Source organism: Myotis davidii, unplaced genomic scaffold (genome assembly GCF_000327345.1).
Source record: "Myotis davidii unplaced genomic scaffold, ASM32734v1 scaffold129, whole genome shotgun sequence".
Lineage (NCBI taxonomy): Eukaryota > Metazoa > Chordata > Mammalia > Chiroptera > Vespertilionidae > Myotis > Myotis davidii.
This window is the reverse complement of record NW_006383019.1, coordinates 722,286-744,192: the sequence shown is the minus strand read 5'-3', so window position 1 is coordinate 744,192 and position 21,907 is coordinate 722,286. Positions and strand designations below refer to the sequence as shown.

At 46.3% G+C, this 21,907-nt stretch overlaps 1 protein-coding gene across 14 annotated transcripts in view; it reads left to right on the top strand.

The window, feature by feature from the left end:
• SPECC1 (sperm antigen with calponin homology and coiled-coil domains 1) overlaps positions 1-21,907 on the top strand; it is a 273,056-nt gene that overhangs the window by 84,628 nt on the left and 166,521 nt on the right. For 12 of the 14 annotated variants that reach the window (XR_001512445.1, XM_015558364.1, XM_015558363.1 and 9 more), the window contains exons 2-3: positions 1,569-1,738; positions 9,134-9,269. Coding sequence is in view for 13 of the 14 variants with exons in the window: in XM_015558361.1 (XP_015413847.1) it covers positions 1,569-1,738; positions 9,134-9,269 (306 nt within the window). In the remaining variant the exon portion in view is untranslated. Of the gene's footprint in view, positions 1-1,568; positions 1,760-3,536; positions 3,672-9,133; positions 9,270-21,907 lie in introns of those variants that run through there. The other 2 variants (XM_015558369.1, XM_015558370.1) reach the window with 2 other exon arrangements.

Below are 21,907 nucleotides of genomic sequence, written 5' to 3'. Positions count from 1 at the left end.
GTTATCGGCTGCCTCCTGCATGCCCCCTACTGGGGATTGAGCCAGCCACCTAGGCATGTGCCCTGATCAGGAATCGAACCTTGACCTCCTGGTCCCGTGGTTGATGCTCAACCACTGAGCCACGCCGGCTGGGCTCTTGGTGTATTTTAAAGTGCATTTTCAGTTTGTTTCTTTGAAAGGATGGAGCTTTATCTGGCTTTGGTGTTTTGTCTCCCACTCCTGGTTGGGAGTCCGTGGGGATAGGCAGAGTTAGGGCTGGAGCTGGTTGAGACACGGAGGGCATTGGATTCCCTCTCATTGTGCCCCTGGTGGAAGGAACAGGCTCAGGGAGGGTTAGAGGTGTGGCCACACCTCCCTCAAATGACCACACACACTGCTTCCTTGTCTTTGTATGTGGGCTTCCCCCGGAGGTATAACTGCATGTTGCTACTTAGGCCAATTTTGCTTTCATAAAATATTTTAGAGCAGTAACTCTGTCCTATAATGTCAGGTCTGACCAGTTAAAATATGCTCTATTAATTTTTAAATGATACCTATTTCTGTCCCAAAGAAGAAAAAAGCTGTGCTTCTGTGAAATCTAATTTTCAAATACCGTATTTTTCTGTGTATGAGACACTATTTTTCTCTAAAATCATTAGACTGAAAATCGAGGGGTGTCTTGTACGCGGAAATCAGCTGAAGAGGGAGCTGCGCAGGTGCCTAGCTGCCCATGTTTTGTCAAACAGGCTTCCTCCAATCGTGAGCCTTATTGTTACTGACGTCAGCTGATGCCGTAATTGGAGGTGGAGAGTGCGCAGATGCAACAGGGACTGGAGCATTCTGAGCCCATAAAGATGTCAAAAAACAAAAAGATAAATACCTGTAAGCGATTGTCTTACTCTGCAAAATTCAAACTGAATGTCGTCAGCTATGCAAAAGAGCATGGAAATAGAGCTGCAGAGAGACAGTTTGGACCTCCTCCCACTAAGTGTGTGACCAGACAGTGGAGAAAACAGGAAGAACAACTCCTTAAGATGCCAACAAAGAAGACGGCCTTAAGAGGAAAACCAGAAAAATGTTTAAAATATTGATTTCTTAATTTTGGGTTGGAAAAGTGGGGGGGCGTCTTATACACAGGAAAATACGGTAATTCATTTATGCCTATTTAAAAATGAGGTAGGTTGTGCCATTGTCAGCCCTAAAGCTTCAAGGCTTATGGACACAGTGTGTCTTGACTCAGGCTGACCTGTTTTACATGGGAAAATGGATGCACATAGATAATGTATGGGTATGTATAGGAATATTGTAGTAGGTGTCCCTGCCTGAGAAAAAGCCATCATATGCTGAGAAGTAATGTCAGAGCGTCGATCATATTGCACATCTTTATAGTTTGGTAACAGCTGTTGTGAAGTTGCAAAAATTAGCCTAGTGCAAGGGCATCTTCTTAGGAGTAGAACTGCCTGCCGCCCGGTCATAGGCGCTGGCTCTCCATGATGATGGGGTGGGGGTGGTATAGGGGTAAAGCTCTGTGATGTCACTCAGCGGGCTCAAATCGTGGACACATGTTGTTCTCTTCTGCTCTTCTACAGAGAGACAGACCCACTCGACAAACATGAGGAGCGCAGCCAAGCCCTGGAGTCCAGTCACCAAAGTGGGGAGCCATGGGAGTGACCGCGCACGACCCCTCCCCACGGCCTCCTCTGGCATGAAGAGTTCTAAGTCTTCAACCTCGCTGGCGTGTGAGTCCCAGCTCAGCAAGGTATAGCCCGATACGCACAGGGTGAGGGCTGGGCGTCCAGTGTCTGCTCGGGGGATGGGAGGGGCTGGGAGGGGGTAAAGCTAGTGGCCTCCAGGGCTGGAGCAAGGCCTCCAGGGAGGGCCCAGGAGAACCTAAAGGAGCAGAGCAAAGGCTTTGTAGCAGGGGCATTTGGGATGGAGATGGAGATCTGCCAGATGTTTCCCTGGATTACCTGGACTCCAGGCAGAGCTCTGCCCCGGCACCCACCACATGGGGTCAGGATCACTAACGATCTGGTAATCCAGTGGCCAGTCTCCATCCTTGTCTTACTTGACTATCAGCAGAGTCAACACTGTTGATTAGGCCCCGCGTCTGGGAATGTCTTCTTCTCTCAGTTGCCTCCTTCCTTAGGGGTAGGAGTCTCCCTGCCGACTCCCTCTGCCCTGGTTTCAAATGTTGGGTGGACCCAGGGCACAGTCCTTGGGCCTCAGCTCTTTTCTAGTTACTGTGTCACCCAACACCTCCTTTCTGCCCTGCGATGAAGTCAGAGGTAGTATGACCTACCCACACACACATTTTTGAAAAATTAATGTAATATCCTAGCTATAAGAGGAAGCTAGTTTATAATTAAGTGAACCGTAGCGCCATCTGCATATGCCTCAGCTTGACTGTGCAGAAGGACCTGCGATGCTCCCTGGGCGCTGACATGCGATGTGGCCTGGGGCAGGCTGTGGTGTCTGCATGTTCCATGTATTCTTGTGTCCATTTCTGTGTCTCCAACCAGGACCCCTCCAATTGCCTTTGTCACCTTGCCTGTGGGCTGCCTGAAAGGCACTCCGAATGTAACATGTCCCAAACCGAATCTTGATGCCTTCCCCTCCAGGTCCCACGCCTCCCCTAGCCTGCTCCTGAATCTCCCCATTGGAGTAATAGCAACCCTGTCCTTTCGGCTGCCCAGGCCAGAGCCCAGGGCATCATTTTTGAATACTTCTCACATCCCATAGTTCATCAACAAGATGCCATCACTTCTACCTTAAAAATAGATGCCAATTCCATTCACTCCCATTACCTCTGCTGGGACCACCTGGTCGTGCCGCTGCCTTCCCTGCACGCTTCCCAATGTCCTCTCTGCTTCATCTTTGCGCCCATCATTCATCCTCAACAGAAGCCAGTGGTCCTTTTAGCACATGGATCACGCCCCTTCTCTGCTTGGAACCCTCAAGGCCTCTCTCCATTCATTCAGAGTGGTCAGTACTGCCCTGGAGACCTGCCCCATGCCTGCTCGCTGGAAGCCATGGCCCTCCCCCTGCCCTGGCTCCCTGCTGTGGCCTCGGGCTCTCTGGGCTCAGCGGCGGTTCCTCTGATGAGCGGGGCTCACTCCTGCCGCAGTGGGTTTGCTGCTCTCTACCCATTTCCTCCCTCTGAGCATCCTCCCCATCCTCCTCCTTTAAGTCTGTGCTCAAAGGTCTCCCTATCAGACATCATCCCACCACCCTGTACAGCGCCATCCTCACCGCTGCAGCTCCTACTGCCTCACACCCCTGCTCCGCGTGTCCCACCCCCTGCTCTGCATGGCCGTTTCCATAGCTGCGTGTAGCTGTCCATCAGACCACCGCCAGGCGTGGCAGGATGGGGGATGTCAGGCGGGAGGAAGGGCCCAGACCAGGCCAAGGGGTCCTGACTCTGCCCTTCCGTCTGTGAACCTCCGGGAGGTTGGGAGTGGTCCTGTGAGGGTTCCACACTGAAGTCCTTCATGACTGTGATCCTGGATTCAGCCATTATTCCCGTGACTTTTGTCTTTATGACCTTTGACCTGTAGCATACTTGGGAGACATCTTTGATTTAAATTTCAAATAAAAGCATACATTTCCCCAATGACAGACCAGTGAGCTTCTGGAAGCTCAGGAGTGTTCCCTGAGGACAAAGAAATGTTGGCCACTTCTGCTGTCGATGGGTGAGCATTTTGGAAACTTGTTCCACAGGGAAATGCCGGGGGAAAGCAGATTCTCCTATTAGACACTTGCTGCTCCCATTTCGCGCCTCAGCACCTGCAGGCCTCAGCCTGTGGAAGAGAGCACCAGGGCCCAGGGAGGGAGCAGCGGAAGAGGGCGCCTCCCCTGCCCATCTCCGGGAAAGAGGACATGGCGATAGACAGAACAGCTCGGAGACTGGCCCCTGTGTTGACAATGAAGACCTGCACACATGCAGGGCGGCAGCGTGGTACACCGAACACCTCACTCTAGCTGCTCTGTAGTGAGCAGGCACATAGGGGTGGATAGATATGTCTTTGGTCAAAACCAGGAAAATGGAAACAAATCCACCAAAGTGGAATGAAACCTCCTACTTCGAATGCTTACCCTCTGAAGGGCAGTGAGAGAAGCAGGGGCGCATGGCCCAGGGATGGGGGAGGCCTCGCCCGTGCTAGTCAAGCCCAGTGCCGGAGGGGAAGCGCCGGGGGTGCGCTGAGGCGAGCAGGCCACCTGTCTGGCCGCTCAGCTTCCTTGGCTGCAAATGACAGAACATTGACTTGAGCCAGCTCTGGCCGGAAAGAACTAGACTGAACAGACCCTAAGGCTCCCATGTCACTGTGGGCAGGACAGAGGGACAGACTGGAGCTCAGAGAGGCTGGGATCGGGGACTGGAACACCCAAGACTCGCTGTTACCCCCTTCCATTTGCTTCTGTGTCATCTGCTGGTGTCTGGTCTTCAGAGCGTGGCGTGAGCAGGGATGCCACCATGCCCAAGCCTCTCACATTCCTGGAAGGCTTGTCTGCTTATTTACTTACTTCTGATTTGCTTTAAAGAAAACTAAGCAAAAAAAATAGGGAAAGGTCTGCTTGGCTAGGCATGTACTGAGCCTGCCCAGGCCCCTGTGGCCAGGGGTCAGGGCCCCCATGCCCAGAGAGCAGAGTCGTATAGTTTAGGCATGCTCTTTACACGTCCCGGGCACCCGTCAGTCTTGTGCAGTCTTTCTTGGGGCGTGCTCTAACCCCGCACTGCCCAGGGCAGTACCCACAAGCCACAGGCTGCAGTTGAGCCCCTGGAACATGGCTAGTCAAAACCCAGATGTGCTCCAAGTGCAAAGTCACACCAGATTTGGAAGAGTTAATACAAAAACAAGTCGGATGCCTTACCAACATACTTTACATTGTTGATAATGTTTTGAATGTATTGGGTTAAGAAAATCTATTCTTAACATTAATTTTGTCCAGCAGTCACAGTGCTTTTATAATGTGGCTTCCAGACTCTATAAAACTATGCCTGTGGCTTGTACTGTATTTCCGTCGACGCTGCTGCTCTAAACATTGGTTCTCAAAGTGCTTCCCAGACCGCAGCGTGGCATCACTGGGAAAGGTAGAAACTCAAGTTCCCAGGCCCCACCGAGGTCTAGGAGTCAGAAAGGAGGTGGTGGTGGCCAATTGGGGTCGGGTCCAGGCAGCAGCGTGCCTTCAGGAGACTCCCACATTCTGAGGTGTGCCCAGTCTGAGAAGTGCTTCAGCCATCACGTGGCATCGGCCTTTACAGACTGGACAGTCCTGTGTGACGATTTTAGAGTTTCCGGTTTCCCCCACGACCTCTGTGGGATTGAGAAGAATTTGTAGTTCCTTTCATCTGTGAGCTATTTGCATGTTTTTCCTTTGTAAGCTCTCCTGGCGGTGCTTGGCAGCTTCACCATCAGCCAGTTGGTGAAAGTACTTACGGAACGTACCAAAGCAATGCCAAAGCGCATCCCTGCCCGACCGGCTGTCACAAACCAGAGATCTCACGTGGCTGCTGTCAGGGACCAGGAAACAAAGCCAACAGTGCAGCCAGGAGCCGGGCAAGATCAAGAGTCAGTAGCTGAGACCAGTAGCTTCCCAGACTGGAGGCTGCGTCCAAGAGATAGTGCCAAAGGACACTATTTCGCTTGGGAGGATGTGGAGAATTGCTTTCACCTTTATGTTCCGCTTCCTGGAAAAGCTTCTGAGCAACAGGGTGAGGAGAGCGCTGTGGCCAGCAGCCCGCCTGACTTACCGCGGTCAGATGTGCTGACAGCACAGACTGGACCGCACGTCCGCTGCCTGGGCCCTGTCCTCCCGCCTCCTGCGGAGGAGGGAGAAGGGCCAGGCGACCTGCCCTCCCGCCCACGTGGGCGCGGGGCTGCGGGGTTTGCAGAGGCAGCTTCCCTCCTGGCCCCTCTGCCCTCTCGTTTGTTGGATTCGCAGACCGACCCTCGGCTCCCTGGGCCTTTTGCGAGGAGGAAAGATGATAAAAGTACGAATCTGATTCTTCCACCTCTCTGTGTGACGTTTGCTGACCTTAGTGACGTCAGAGAATCAGGTAGAGGAAAGCAGGACCAAGTGCGTATCATTTGCATTAAAATTCCCTTAACTACAATGGTTTCTCTTTTTCTGTTTGGTGTGTTGTCTGGGGAGTTTTCAAAGCCTAAATCAGAATAGATTTTGCTTTGGGGACCTAGGGAGGTACCTGGGCATGCTTCTAGGCAGAGTGAGTAACAGCTGCTTTTTCTACTGAGAAGAAGTTGCTGACCTCATGCACTGTTGTCAGATAAGAATTACACTGGTGGCCTGAGGGCTACTTTGAGAGGCTGCAGATTTCCTCTGTGATTTCAGAGAGGAAGGGAGAGGGAGAGATAGAAACATCCATGATGAGAGAGAATCATTGATCAGCTGCCTCCTGCAGGACCCCCGGGGGTCAAGCCTATAACTCAGCATGTGCCCTGACCAGGAATCGAACGGTGACCTCCTGGTTCATTGGCCGATGCTCAACCCCTGAGCCACGCCGGCCGGGCTGAACATTCTTTTGATGTTCAGTGAGCCTGTGTGCTCACTTCTCTTGGGCATAGACCGAAGAGCAGGATTGCTGCCTCCTAGGGTGCAAATACTTGGCGTTAGTAGACTCTGCCAGTTTTCCCAAATGGTTGTCAGCTTGTCCCGCCACCTCACTGACACCTGGTATTAGCATTTTTTCTCTTTTAAGCTACTCTGGGGGTGTGTAGCTCCCTGAAATGTAAACAATGCAAAGTGGAAAATGTGTGTGTGTTTTTTAATCGTGAAAACCTTTAAACCCTAATTCTCTGTAAATGACCCCGAAGCCAGTGGATGGAGCAGGGCCTTTCCACCAGTGCAGTGGGAGGGGCTACCCACTCTCCATCTCTCCACACTGCTTTCTCCAGATGTCAGATATATTCGTAATGGCTCTGGGCATCTTCCTGTCTCTGGGGTTTTAGAACAATGATTTCCATCCTTTTTCATCTCATGGCACATACACTAATTACTGAAATTCGGTGGCACACCAAAAAAGACATTTTTTGCTGATCTGACAAAAAACAGATATAATTTTGATTCATTCACACTGGACGGCTGTTGTGCTGGCTGTTGTCACTTTTTTATTTGATGATGTAAGGGAAAAAAGATCAGTGCCCGTGACTAAATGGTCAGGTAGTGCATGTTTTAAAAATTCTTGCTGCAAACGGGGTGAAAATCACTGTTCTACAACAATCCCTTTTCAGTAATGTTGTTTAAAGACTTACAGTGGTTGGGAGAAGTCCTTTGGTCTTTCTCACTAACTTGGTGTCATTTCCTGGATCAGCAGTGATAGGTCATTTAAGGCTCCCCCTCTTTTTTTTCACCAGCAGATGAAACAATTTTATTTTATAGTTGTCTTTAAAATCACAAAATGTTTTTATATATTCTTCGTATAAAAGCATTAGTACAGCTAACTATGCTTTCTAGAATATGACTATATAGAGCCTCTCCAAGAAAAACGCACCCCATTATATGGTTTCAGTGAAGTTGCTTGGAAAAAATTCACATCTGGACTGATTCCTAAAACATACCATTCCACACTGTGTGTTTCGGTTCAAAGGACAGATTATTGTCACAGCGCTCGGTCCCGCACTCTCACCCGTGTGATGCTGCACACACAGGTGGGGGTCTCAGCTGCTGCTCCGCTGGCACATTCGCCTGTCTGCAGGTTCATCAGCGGGTGGCAAGGCTGTGCCTCGCCCTGTGGCCTTCCTTCCAGGCCTCCGGGCATGAAGCCACATCATCATCGTCATCAGTCAACTCCAGGTCTCCACAGCTGCAGAGGAAGCACTCAGTGTATTAGGCCCCGTCCTGCAGGAAGTGTCTCCCTTAAAGCAGGCAGACCACTCTAACCAGTTCGCTCAGACTGCACTCCACACACTCAGACATGGGTCTCTCCAAGGAAGCGCGAGCTGGTTGGGAACGGCCCCAGTGGACATAGCTCTGCAGTCAGAATAGTTAGTGGAGGGACAGGTTTGGAACGCTGAGGGCCCGTGTCATCATGACCAGCAATAAGCAGCCCGACACCGTATGGTCTTCAGCGACACCTGTGCGTTGGTGTCTGGTCTTGCTTCCCATTCTGTGGTTTCAGTGAAGTTGCAGATACAAGAGGAGACACAGGGAGACATCTGTCAAATACAAACCTGGGATCCAAACCCTCCTGGCGCATGAAACCACACACCGCCTCCACCAGCCGTAGGTCCCGCAGCTGAGATACAATATGGTTGTCGACGTGGAGACTGATTCCTGATGGCCAGAGGCTCCCACTGTGCTCTCCTCGGTGCAGCCCACCCTGCCCGGGTTTTTAGTTTCAGAGCAGCTGTGGCTGAACGTCGTCCGACAGCTTCCACTGCAGATTCAGTGTGATGACTCCTACCCTGAGGACGCCAGTGACATCGTTGTCACACGGGCTGCGAACGCTGGAGACAGGCCAGGCCAGCGGTGCTGCATGGGGGCCCCGCTTAAACCCCAATTTCTTTTGAGAAATGTTTGGTCTCCCTTTTTATGACAGAGAAGAGAGCAGAAAAGGAGCGAGGGGTTCTGCTTTCTTGCTGTCATTCAGTAGCTGCTCTTCTGGCCTCCAAAACGTCCTCTCTTCCCTGGGAACCCGTTGTCTGCGGGGGACCCTGGGCGGAGTTCTTGGTGTTGAGCACGGTCGATTCCAGGTCTTGTACATCTCTTCCCTCTGCTTCCTCCAGACACGTATTTTTAAGTTAATTTTGTCCTTGAATTATTTTGTGCATCGCCATGTCCTGACTTTTGTGCATCTCACAGTTCTTTTTTCATCAGCTCCCATTCTTTAAAAAATATTTTTTCGGGCAACAGGGTATTTAGGAATTCACTGTGAAGTGTGACACAATGGTATTGTTCACCCCTAATCTTATAATATTCTTTGACACGTAGGGAAGGTTATGCTCCAGCCTGTGAAGGACACACACAGGGGTGTGGAGCTTTGCACTTGTCCACTTCGCACTGCCGTGCTCCGCAAAGGGCCCTCACTGCGCCGTAACCTCTGGGCCGTGGGATTGCTCACAGGCTTCTTGGTGTGTAGCACTCCTTACTGAAAACGGGTCTTTTGATCCTCTCTTCCCCTCTACCTCTCTCTTAGCTCAAGAGGGCCAGCAGCGAGGACATGCTCAACAAGCCGGGAAGTACCACCGCTTCCGCGGTAGTCCGACTGAAAAAGACTTCGACAGCCGGAACCATCTCCGAGCTCACTGAGAGCCGCCTGAGGAGCCACCCAGGTAGGAGGGACGCAGGTCAGGAATGCATGTCTGAGGGGCCCAGGCAGGAGGGGCCCAGGTCAGAGGGACCCAGCAGGCCACTCATCCTGGCCCAGGACAGCACGTCGGTGGCTGATGCATCCTCCCCGCATCAGATATGTGTGGAGCACTTACTCTGGGCCAGGTACTGCTTTCGGCAACAACATCCAGCCCATGGAGTTTACATCGGGGGGTGGGGGGGGACAGACAAGAACAGAAAGGTGATGGGGATGCCGTGGTTCCCGCTGTCCTTCCAGGTGTGCACCTGCCATCGTGCGTGTGAAGTCCAGGCAAGGCGGCCTAGGTCCTGGCGTGTCTTGGGGTGACGGGCATTGAGGAGTGAATGAACCGGCTCTGTAGGTCCCTCGCAGATGTGGTGTTCAACATCCCATGGAGAACGGGATGCTCTGCACCGAGTTGCTTAGAGGGCGGGGGCCATGGAAATGTGAACTTTCTCAGTATTACTGTCTCTTTGAGAAACAGAAAAGTATATATATCAGACAGGAAGGGAAAGGGTTAGAGCAGCAGTTCTCAACCTGTGGGTCACGACCCCCTTGGTGGTCGAACGACCCTTTCATAGGGGTCGCCTAAGACCATCCTGCATATGAGATCTTTACATTATGATTCATAACAGTAGCAACATTACAGTTATGAAGTAGCAACGAAAATAATTTTATGGTTGGGTCACAACATGAGGAACTGTATTTAAAGGGTTGAGAACCACTGGGTTGAGAGGGAATTATCGATTGGCTGCCTCCTGCACGTTCCAACCTGGGGACCGCGCCTGCAACCCAGGCATATGCCCTGACCAGGAATCGAACCGTGACCTCCTGGTTTACAGGTCAACGCTCAACCACTGAGCCACGCCGGTCGGGCTAGAAAAGGTTTTTTAACCATTATAGTTGAGTCCAGAACATAGAAAACTTAAAACATGAAAGAACAGAGGAGTGACATCAGAGGCAATGAGGAAGGTTACTCTGGTCTCTTACTTTGAAGTTACAAGTTGAACAGCTGTCATTCAATAAAGGCTTCCCTGCTCATATACAAGCACACCTGAGAGACCCTCACATTGAAACTCTGAAGGCAGGCGACTCAGAGGGAGCCGGTGGGGCGGGAAAGGAGCAGAGCAGAAAAGGGTGTCACAGACGCAGCCCCTCGCTCCCCGCAGTCTCGAAAGAGGGAAGGAACCAGGTTGCCATCTGCAGTCCGGAGGAGCAGAGAGATGCAGTGAGGTGAGCATGCCTAACGCAGTGGTTGGTATAGGCTGCACCTGAACCCAGTAACCTGGGCAGAGATGGTGTGGAGGTGCCGCTGTGGTTGTATGGTGTCTGCCACTGCAGGCAGAAAAACAAAGCCATGGAGCCAGGCTGGCGCCCCTCACCCTTCCAGACTAGCCGCAGGCCCCAGAGGGAGTTGTAGCCGCAAGTGTTGAGCTACAGAGCATGTTATCTGCTGCCCCGAGAACTGGAGAGACAGAAACAGTTCCCCCTGAGCAGCAGGTGCATTCTGCAACTAATTGCAATGACAGGGGCGAAGACACGAAAGTGAGGCAGCTGAGGTCTAGCAGTCACCATTACTGGGAGGAGAACAAATCTACAAAGACCAATAGGCCTCTCCAGTTCGCCCACCCCCACCCATCTCTGCAGAGAACAGCACTGGGATTTCCTGGAACCCTGTTCCTGACCACGTTGCCCCATGGGTGCGGAACCCTGAAACTGAGGTGACCGGGCCACAGAGGAGAAGCTCACCTCCCCAGAGAATAGAAGACATTTTCCACCATCTAGCAGAGATCCGACAAACCAAAGCAACGCAAGAGAAATTTAAAAATTTGTGCTTCAGTGTCACCTACTGGAGAACAAAAGAAAGACTTCTTATCAAGTTACTAGAGAAGCTACTTGTTAAAAAAACCCCCAAAAAACAAAAAAGCAGAAGTTCTGGTCAAGATGGTGGCATAGGTAAATGTGGTACTTGAATCCTCTCACAACCACATCAAAATTACAGCTACAGAACAACCATCGTTCAGAACTGCCTGCATTTGGCTGAATGGACGTCCTACAACTAGGGATTTAAAGAAGAAACTACATTGAGACTAGTTGGAGGGATGGAGATGCAGAACAGGCTGGTTCCACACCCACATGTGGTCTATAAAAATTGGGAAGGATATTTCAGCTGCAGAGGTTCCTCCTGAGGAACCAGGGGTCCTAGTCCCACAGCAGGCCAGGGTTCCAGTGCCAGGAAGAGAAGTCCCCATAACTTCTGGCTGTAAAAACCAGCAGGGATTGTGGCTGAGGGAAACAGAGGGCTTCTGGAGTTCTAGGCAGTTCCTCTTACAGGACCTGCACACAGACTTACTTGGACTCACACTCTCTGAGCTCCAGTGCTGGGACAGCAGCTAGAAAGCTACCAGGGACGTACAGGGAGGAACTGAATTGTCTTACGTCAGGGCAAGAGCTCAGGCTGGCAGCTTTCTGTCAGACAAAAGTGCTGGCAGAGGCCATTGTCCTTTTCAGAGACACCCCTCATCCTGGCGATTCCATGAGACCCAACCCCACCTTGCTTCCAAGCCCATCCAAACTGTTTTGAGTGGCTTTTCCATACAAATGGCCTGTCTTGGCTCATGTTTCAGACTTTTCTAAAATCTCTCAAACAAGCAGCAGCATCTGGCCTCAGAATCCCCTGTACTCTGGCTAAGTTGCCCCAGACCTGGTACTAGCAGCAGCCAGTGTTAGTTCACAACTTGGCCTCACCTGGGCACCTCCAAGCCCAACACAAGTAGCAGCCATCAGCAGATCACTTTGTAGCTCATGCCAGGTGGCCCTGAACAGAGCACAGGTGCAGCTGAACTTGGCCTGTACCACCTGGAGGCCCCAGAGCCAGCACACCTGGTGGATAGCTTCAGACCACCACCCAACCACTTCCACAAGTGACGCACTCAAGGGACAGACTCAGCAGGCACCAGCACCCCGTTGAAGTAAGTCCTGCTCTGAGGGTAGTCCCTGCACATTTAATCCTCCACAGTGGTCGGTGGTTACAGCCAGTCATTGCAGCCAGTCGGACTGGGGGTAAATCCCTCCCATTGATGGTCTAATAGCAACCAATGCTCAACTATAATAGGAGGGAATACACAGCCCACATGGGGTGGGGGTCGCATCCAGAGTACTCAGCTTAGGTGATTGGGAGAGCCTATGCCACGGGGCCCTACAGAGCACCTACTACATATGACCACTCTTCCAAGCTCAGGATACATAGCAGCTCTACCTAATACATAGAAACAAACACAGGTAGGCTGCCAAGTGAGGAGACAAAGAAACATATCCCAAATGAAAGAATAGGACAAAACTCTAGAAAAAGAACTAAGCATAATGGAGACAAGCAGTCTACTAGATACAGAGTTCAAAACACTGGTTATAAGGATGCTCAGTGAACTTAGTGAGAACTTCAACAGTATTCAAAAGAACATGGAGACCATAAAAAAGAACCTGTCAGAAATGAAATATGCACTAACTAAAGTGAAGAATAATTTACAGTGAATCAACAGTAGAATAGATGAAGCAGATAATCAAATCAGTGATTTGGAATATAAGGAAGCAAAAAACACCAATCAGAATGTGTGAGCTCCCATAAGACTGTCAGCTGATTTCTCAACAGAAACATTTCAGGCCAGAAGGGATTGGCAAGAAATATTGAAAGTAATCAAAAGCAAAGAACAGAAGAAATCTCCAGAAAAAGAACTAAATGAAATGGAAGCAAGCAAACTACTAGACATGGAGTTCTAAACAGTGGTTATAAGGATGTTCAAGGTTCTTAATGAGAGCTTCAAGGGACTTGGTGAGAATTTCAAGGATCTTAGTGAGAATTTCAAGAACCTTAGTGACACATCAAAGACATGAAAAAGGACTAGTCAGAAATTAAGCATACACTAACTGAAAAAAGAATAATTTACAGGGATTCAACGGTAGAGTAGAGAATTCCGAGAATCAATGATTTGGAATATGAGGAAGCAAAAAACACCCAAGCAGAAGAGAAAAAAAAGAATAAAAAATATAAGAAGATAGTATAAGGAGCCTCTGGGACAACTTCAAGTGTACCAACATTCACATTATGGGGGTGCCAGAAGAATAGAGAGAGCAAGATATTGAAAACCTATTTGAAGAAACAATGACAGAAATTTTCCTCTACTGGTGAAAGAAATAGATGTACAAGTCCAGGAAGTAGAGAGTCCCAAACAAGAGGAATCCAAAGAGTCTCACACTAAGACACATCATAATTAAAATGGTAAAGGTTAAAGACAGAGAATCTTAAAAACAGCAAAAGAAAAGCAGAGAAGAAGAAGAAGAAGAAGAAGCAGCTATCTGAACAATAAAATGGCAATAAATACATATCTATCAACAACTGAATATAAAAATAAACAAGGAATCTAATGAACAAAATAAACTGATGAATAAAATAGAATCAGAGGCATAGAAACATGAAACAGACTGATGAATCTCAGAGGGAAGGGGTGTAGGAAGAGATTAATCAAAGAACTTACATGCATTACCTATGGACACAGACAATAGGGTGGTGAAGGCCTGTGTTGGGACAGCGACCGGGTGGAGGGGAGCAATGGGGGAATAAAGGGGAACATCTGTAATACTCTCAACAATAAAGATTTTTTAAAAATAAAAAATAGGCCAAAAATTAAAAAGCATTTAACTTAAAAAAATAATAAGAAATAAAAGAAAGTGATGAAAAGTAAGGGCCTACAACCAAGATTACTCTATCCAGAAAAGCTATCATTTAGAATTGAAGGTCAGGTAAAGAGCTTCCCAGACAAGAAAAATCTAAAGAAGTTCATCACTACCACGCTAAACTAGTATTATATGAAATGCTAAAAGGTCTTCTTTAAGAAGAAAAAATACATATGAACAATAAAAACATATCTCAACAATTGAATCTAAAAACATAAACAGACAAGCAGAACAAAAATAGACTCATGGATACAGAAAACATTTTTATGGTTTCCAGATGAGAGAGGGGTTGGGGATATGGATGAAAAAGGTGAAGGATTAACAAGTACAAATTGGTTGTTACAGAATAGTCATAAAGATTCAAAGTATAGCATAAGGAATATAGTCAATAATATTCTAAGAACTATGTATAGTGTCAGATGGGTGCAAAATTTATTGGAATGATCACTTAGTAAGTTATATAATGTCTGATCACTGTAATGTACATCTGAAATGAATATAATATTGTATGTCAACTGTAATTGAAAAAAAAGATTTAAATAATATATATATTTTAAAAATCAGGTTTTGTTCCTATAGATGCCTAGGCAGAAAAGGAATCCATCAAATACTGTGAGTAACCAAGATAATGAGGCAGCTCAGAAAGAAAATGCAAAATCTCCCAGGAAATAAACTTAAAGAAATGGAAATACGTTATATAAATGACAGAGAATTCAATATTGCGGTTCTGGAAAAAATCTACAAGATACAAAAAAATATAGGTAGATTGTTTAATGAAGTCAAATCAAATCAACAAACAAAAGGATCACTTTACACAAGAGAATGAAACTTTTAAAAAGAACCAAATGGAAATTCTATAAGAAGAAGAGATAAAGAATGAACTAGCAAGCTTAGGAAATAGAGCTGACCAGATAGAGCAAATTAGTGTATATGGAAATATACAAATGATACGGGTAGAAGAAGAGAGACTTCAGGGTAAAAATAAAAAGAAAGAAAGAACTCAATGAGAACTATCTGACTTCATCAGAAAGTGTAGTGTAAGAATAGTGGGTATACCAGAAGGCAGAGAGAAGGAGAAGGTAACAGAGTGCCTAGTCAAATAAGTAGTTGATGAGAGCATCCCAAACCTGTGGGCAGAGCTGGATCCTTGAGTCCAAGAAGCAAGCAGAACACCCAATTATCCAAAAAGGCCATCTCTAAGGCACATTATGTGAAAACTGCCAAAAATTACTGGAGATGGAAGAAATCTCAAGGCAGCCAGGGAAAAGATGAAGAAAATTCCATTTAGAGTATCATCAGTTTTTTTCAGCTGAAACCTTACAAGCTAAGAATCAAATATTCAAACCATTGAAAGAGAGAAATTACCAACTAAAAATATCTAGCAAAGTTATCCTTTAAATCTGAAGGAGAAATAAAGACTTTTTCAGACATACAAAAGCTGAGGGAATTTACCACCACAATATCTCCGTTACAAGAAATACTGAAGGGACTGTTATACCTGAAACAAAAGACAAAAAGATACAAAACTATAAGTAAGATGATTGACAGACAGAAGCTGGATATTGCAACCCTTATTCAGAATAGATTATGATACACTAAAATATAACAATAAAGAAGGTAAGTAATTTTTAAAAGAGAGGAAAATAGCTACTGAAATTTGGAAATGAACTCAGCATAAATAGGGATACTTTGTGACAACAAAAACATAAGAAAGAAGTAAAGATCTATATTTGTAAAGATAAGATGCATTCAGAAGAAAAAGGGCTACTGTATACATAAAACTTTCTTTTGCATAAACTTAATGGTAACCATACACACACACATACAAAAAACAGAACTGAGACACATACATTAAAAAAGGAGGAAACGGGAAAAATCATAAAATACCACCAAACCAAAACAACAGATAGAAACACAAGGGAAAAGAACAATGGAAAGCCAGAGCTATCAGAAAACAAAAGATAAAATGGCTATAGGAAATTTCATATATCAGTAGTCACTCTAAATGTAAATGGACTGAACTTAGCAATTAAAGGCACAGAGTAGCAGATTGGGTGACAAAACAAAACCCAACCATGTGGTGCCTTCAGGAGACACATCTCAGCTACAAGGACAAATAGGAACTCAAAGTGAAAGGGTGGGGAATGGTTCTCTAAGCAAATGGCATCCAGGGAAGAGCAGGTGTGGCCATATATACATATGACAACATCGATTTCAAGATTTTAAAAAAAGGTAACAAGAGACAAATATGGACAGTTTATGATGATAAAAGGGACAGTACATCAAAAAGACAGAACATCTCAATATATATGCACCCAATCAAGGAGCACCACAATATATAAAGTAACTACTACTAGAACTAAAGGGAAAAACTGACAAAAACACAATTATAGTTGGGGGCCTAAATACCCGCATTGACAGCGATGGATAGAGCATCCAAACAGAAAATCAATAAGGAAATATCAGCCTTAAGTGACACATTAGACCAAATGGACATAACATTTACAGAGCCTTTCACCCCGAGCACCAGGTTATACATTCTCCAGTGCTATGGGGCATTCTCAAGATAGACCATATGTTGGGACACAAAACTGGTTCCAGTAAATTTAAAATCATACCAAGCATATCCTCCAACCACTATGCTTTGAAATTGGAAAGCAACTGCAAAAACAAGGTTGTGGGGGAAACACAAATATGTGGAGATTAAACAACATGCTACTGGGTTAAAGAGAAAATAAAAGGAGAGGTCAGGAGATACATAGAGACAAACGAGAATGACAACACTACGTCTCAAAACTTTGTCATGCAGCAAAGTGGTACTAAGAGGGCAGTCCATATCATTACAGGCCTACCTCAGGAAGCAAGAGAAATCCCAAATAAACGACCTAACATTACACCTTAAAGAACTCAACGAACAAATGCAGCCCAAAGTCAGCAGAAGAAGGAAGTAAAAATTAGATCAGAATTAAGTGAAATAGAGATAAAAAGGACAGTATAAAAATTAATGCAACAAAGAGCTGGTTCTTTGAAAAGATTAATAAAATTGATAAATCTATGGGAAAAGGAGAAGCCTCAAACAAAATCAGAAACGAAAGATGAGAAGTTATAATGGACACCACAGAAATACAAAGGATCACACTAGAATACTATGAAAGACTATATTCCTTCAAATTCAATAGCCAAGTAGAAGTGGACAAGTTCTTAGAAATATATAACCTTCCTAGACAAGATTCATGAAGAACTGGAAAATTTAAGTAGACCTATCAACAGTGAGGAAATTGAAACAACTATCAAAAACCTCCCCAAAAGTAGAAGTCTAGGAGAAGGGGAGTTCTTTAGTGAATTCTACCAAACATTCGAAGATCGCAAACTCTTCAAAAAAATGAAGAAGAGGCAATACTTCCTAACACATTTTATGAGGCCAACATTACACGGATACCAAAACCTGGCAAGGATAACACACAAAAAGAAAACAAAAGACTAATAGCTCTGATGAGCACAGATGCAAACATCCTCAACAAAATACTAGCAATTCGAATACAACAGTACATTAAAAAAAAACCAACTACACCAGGATCAAAGGGGGTTCATTAGAGGGGCACAAGGATGGTTCAACACTCACAAATCAATCAATGTGATTCACTGCATTAACCAAAGAAAAGATAAAACTTGTATGATCTTATCAATAGATGCAGAAATAGCATTTTACAAGATACAACATTCATTTGTGATTAAAACACTCTAAAATGGATATAGACGGAAAGTACCAAAACATAAGAAAAGACCATCTATAACAGACCCTCTGCTAATAGCATACTCAATGGTGAAAAATAGAAGCTTTTCCTCTAAAATCAGGAACAAGACAAAGATGCCCACACTCACCACTGTTGTAACATACTCCTAGCAGCCCTAGCCAGAGCAGTCAGACAAGAGAAAGAAATAAAAGGCATCCAATTGGGAATAAAGAGGTAAAATTGTCACTTTTTGCAGATGACATGATTTTTATCTAGAAAACCCTAGAGCAGTGGTTCTCAACCTTTTTGCCCTTTAAATACAGTTCCTCATGTTGTGACCCAACCATAAAATTATTTTCGTTGCTACTTCATAACTGTAATGTTGCTACTGTTATGAATCGTAATGTAAATATCTGATATGCAGGATGGTCTTAGGGCGACCCCTGTGAAAGGGTCATTCCGCCAAAGGGGTCGTGAACCCACAGGTTGAGAACCGCTGCCCTAGAGACTCCATCAAAAAACTATTAGAAACAATAAATACATTCAGTAAAGTTACAGAATACAAAATCAATGTACAAAAGTCCACTTCCTTCCTATTTTAGTAAACACTGCCTTCAGAATTATTCATGTGTGTACAGACAGTCCTCAAGTCTGACGTATGTCGTTTCGTGGTTACATTGCCATCTCCCACTTATTTATAAAAAAACAAAAGTTCCATCATTTCGACATATGCACATATGTGCTTTATGTTTTTTATTCTTTATTTACCACAAGTAAAGGTCAGGGATTGTTATCTTTCTTTTATTTATTTATTTTATTGATTTTTTTTTACAGAGAGGAAGGGAGAATGATAGTCAGAAACATTGATGAGAGAGAAACATCAATGAGCTGCCTCCTGGACCCCCCTCCCCCAGGGGGGATGTGCCCGCAACCAAGATACATGCCCTTGACCGGAATCGAACCTAGGACCCTTCAGTCTGCAGGTTGATGCTCTATCCACTGAGCCAAACCAGTTAGGGCTGTTATCTTTCTTTTAATTTTTTTTTACTGTTTCACTTCATTACTATGTGTTTGTGCTCCATGTGAGTGACGTAGGTGCTTATGTAGGTGGGTTCCGACTTCTGGTGAAAATCGCATTACGTCGCGTCGTAGGAATGGATCTCTGGCATAACCCGAGGACCTTCTGTATATACATTTTTCGGACACCCTGTATATACAGTGGCAGCGCCCATCAGCTTTCATTGCCCTGTAGCAGGTGCCGCCTCTCCTGCGATTGTACAGCAGTGTTAGGGGGCCATTGGGTCACATTTTGTCTTTGTTTTACATGCACGAAAAGCAGAGAAATGAAGGAAATGATTTTTGCGTGTGTGTTAGAAAGCGCACCCCTTTGCATACTCACTGGACTTACATTCATTCTCTAGAGATTCAGCTGTAAAGGAAAATAACAAAAGAAAAGAAAACGAGGAGAATGCTAGCAACATGTCATTCGTTTCCTGTTAAAAGGAAGATGTAAATGAAATATAGACTCCTTGGGGACAGACTTTTCTTTATGGCTTAAGACTTTCCCTCAGTCGTATTGTTGAAGTTTTGACTTTGTGACAAGTTTTCTGTAATGGGTGCTATTATCTGTGCTTTCAACTGTATTAATTTTGAAAAGGATCTTGTCATGAAATTATAAAACAGTATTGTGGTTTTAACCTCACAATAGTTAAACCTACCATCAGCTTGTATTGCACCCTTTCTTGGGAATTGATCTGTCCTTAGGGGGAACCGTCAAACCTAGTACCAGAGGAATAATGGTAATGGACCTGGAGAGCATTATACTAAGCGAAATAAGCCAGTCGGAGAAAGATAAATAGCACAAGATCTCACTCACTTGTGGAAGATAATGAACAACATACATTGATGAACAAAATAGATCCAGAGACAGAGAAACACTGAACAGACGGTCAAACTTCAGAGGGAAGGTGGGGGTGGGGGTGGGGGTGGGGGGTGTTAGAGATCAACCAAACGACTTGTATGCATATGAGCATAACCAGGTGATGAAGGTTGAACACCAATCCCTTTTGGAGAAGCACTTGGCCAATAATTACCAGTCTTTTGGTAATAATTTTGTGGTTGCTCACACTTGCATATAGTGCGAATTCACCATCTAACCCAGGGGTATGGGAACTGCTTGATCGGGGCTGCGTGAACTTTCTGGAAGCCTTTTTTAGCCTCTGTCTAGGACTAGGTTCTGGTATCCAGCTTTGCGCTGTGCCCTGAGCTCTGCCAGTCGGCATCAGCCATGGGGCAGGGCCTCAGCCATGGGGCAGGGCCGCAGCCATGGGGCAGGGCTGCAGACACGGGCAGGGCTGCAGCCTTGGGCTCCATGGGAGCAGCTGCTGCCTGCTTCCTGTCGCCCCTCTGCTGGCCTGGGACCTCCCTGTATTTTGACAGCAGCTTGAAGAGCATGGCGTTTCAATCCGGTCAGGAGACTTGGCTTCATAAAGCTCAAATGAGTTTGGCTTTCTGTCTCCCATGCCCACCCAATGTTTCGCCACTCCACATCCACTCCTCTGAGTTTTAAAAAATCAATATTATGAACAGGTCTGCATTACAGCCCAGATACGTTCTTCTTCCCTTTCTCTCCAGGGTATCCTTTGGGTGGATCTCATCTTACCCAATAGGCACGGATCTTAGAGGACAGGGTGGTCGCTGTGCATGGGCCGCCGTCCTCCCTGCTACCTCATTAACCGCACATCTCAGGGCCACATGAAATGTTGAGCCCCCGCGAGCGATGGAGGAATCCAGCCAGTAGGTGGCAGCCTCCTCAAAGACACTGCTGTGCTCTTCCGCTTTGAGTCCTGGTTCCGGAAGAAAGGTTTCAGTACCGGCCTAGAAACCATCCTCCTTTTAGTTATTCATTAATTCAACAAATATTTTTAAGTGGCTCCTATGTGCCCAGCACTGTTCTTGGCAAGAGGGGGGACCACCAGTGGACAGGACAGCGCTGTCTGTTTGTGGCGCTTCATGAACACCACGTGAAGGGGTGAGGAAGTCAGCTAGGTAGACAAGGAGGGTGACCCACGGGGAACAGGAGGAGGAGGAGGCCGGGGTGACTGCAGCCAAGTGAGGGCGGAGGAAGAGGACAGCAGAGAGGAGGCCAGAGAGGCTGGGCTTCGGGGGAGGGGCCGGAGTGGGGAAGCAAAGAGGACAGACCAGTAGAGCGGCCTGACTGCATTTGGAAAGGGGAGACCAGGTCAGAGGCTATGCTGGACACTAGGAAGGAGGCGCCTGGACGGGGTGCGGCCGGAGAGCTGGGGTCAGTAGTCGGGTTCTGGGTTTATTTTGAGGTGTAGAGTCAACAGTACTAAACTCTCCTGATGGATTTACTTATGTATTTATTTACTTATTGTTTAAAGTATTAAATATGTCTCCTTTTCCCCCATCGCCCCCTCCCCAGCCACTCCCACCCCCGAGGACAAGCCCCCACCGCCCTGTGTCTGTGTCCATGGGTTATGCTAATATGCATGCATACAAGTCCCTATATCAGGAGAAGTAGGAGAAAGTATTAATAGCATTTTTATTTTTGTATTTGCTATATAAAATGTATAAATTTACTTTGTTCCTTCTTTTTTATAGTGGCATAGTATTCCATTGTGTAGATGTACCACAGTTTTTAATCCACTCATCTGCTGATGGGCACTTAGGCTGTTTCCAGATCTTAGCTATGTTGAATGGTGCTGCTATGAACATAGGGGTGCTTATGTCCTTTCTGACTGGTGTTTCTAGTCTCTTGGGATATATTCCTAGAAGCGGGATCACTGGGTCAAATGGGAGTTCCATTTTTAACTTTTTTAGGAAACTCCATACTGTTTTCCACAGTTGTCTGCACCAGTCTGTGTTCCCACCAGCAGTGCGCGAGGGTTCCTTTCTCTCCACATCCTTGCCAGCCTGATGGATTTATTTTTTAATTGTGGTAAAATAACAGCACGTAAAATGTATCGTATTAAGCATTTCTAAGTGTGCAGGCCAGGGATATTAGCACGCTTACATTGTTGTGCAACCGTCATTAACATCCATCTCCAGAATCCTTTTCATCTGGCAAGACTGAAACTTTAATCATAAACAGTAACTCTTCATTCCTCCCTTCCTCGGCCCCTGCTCACCCTCC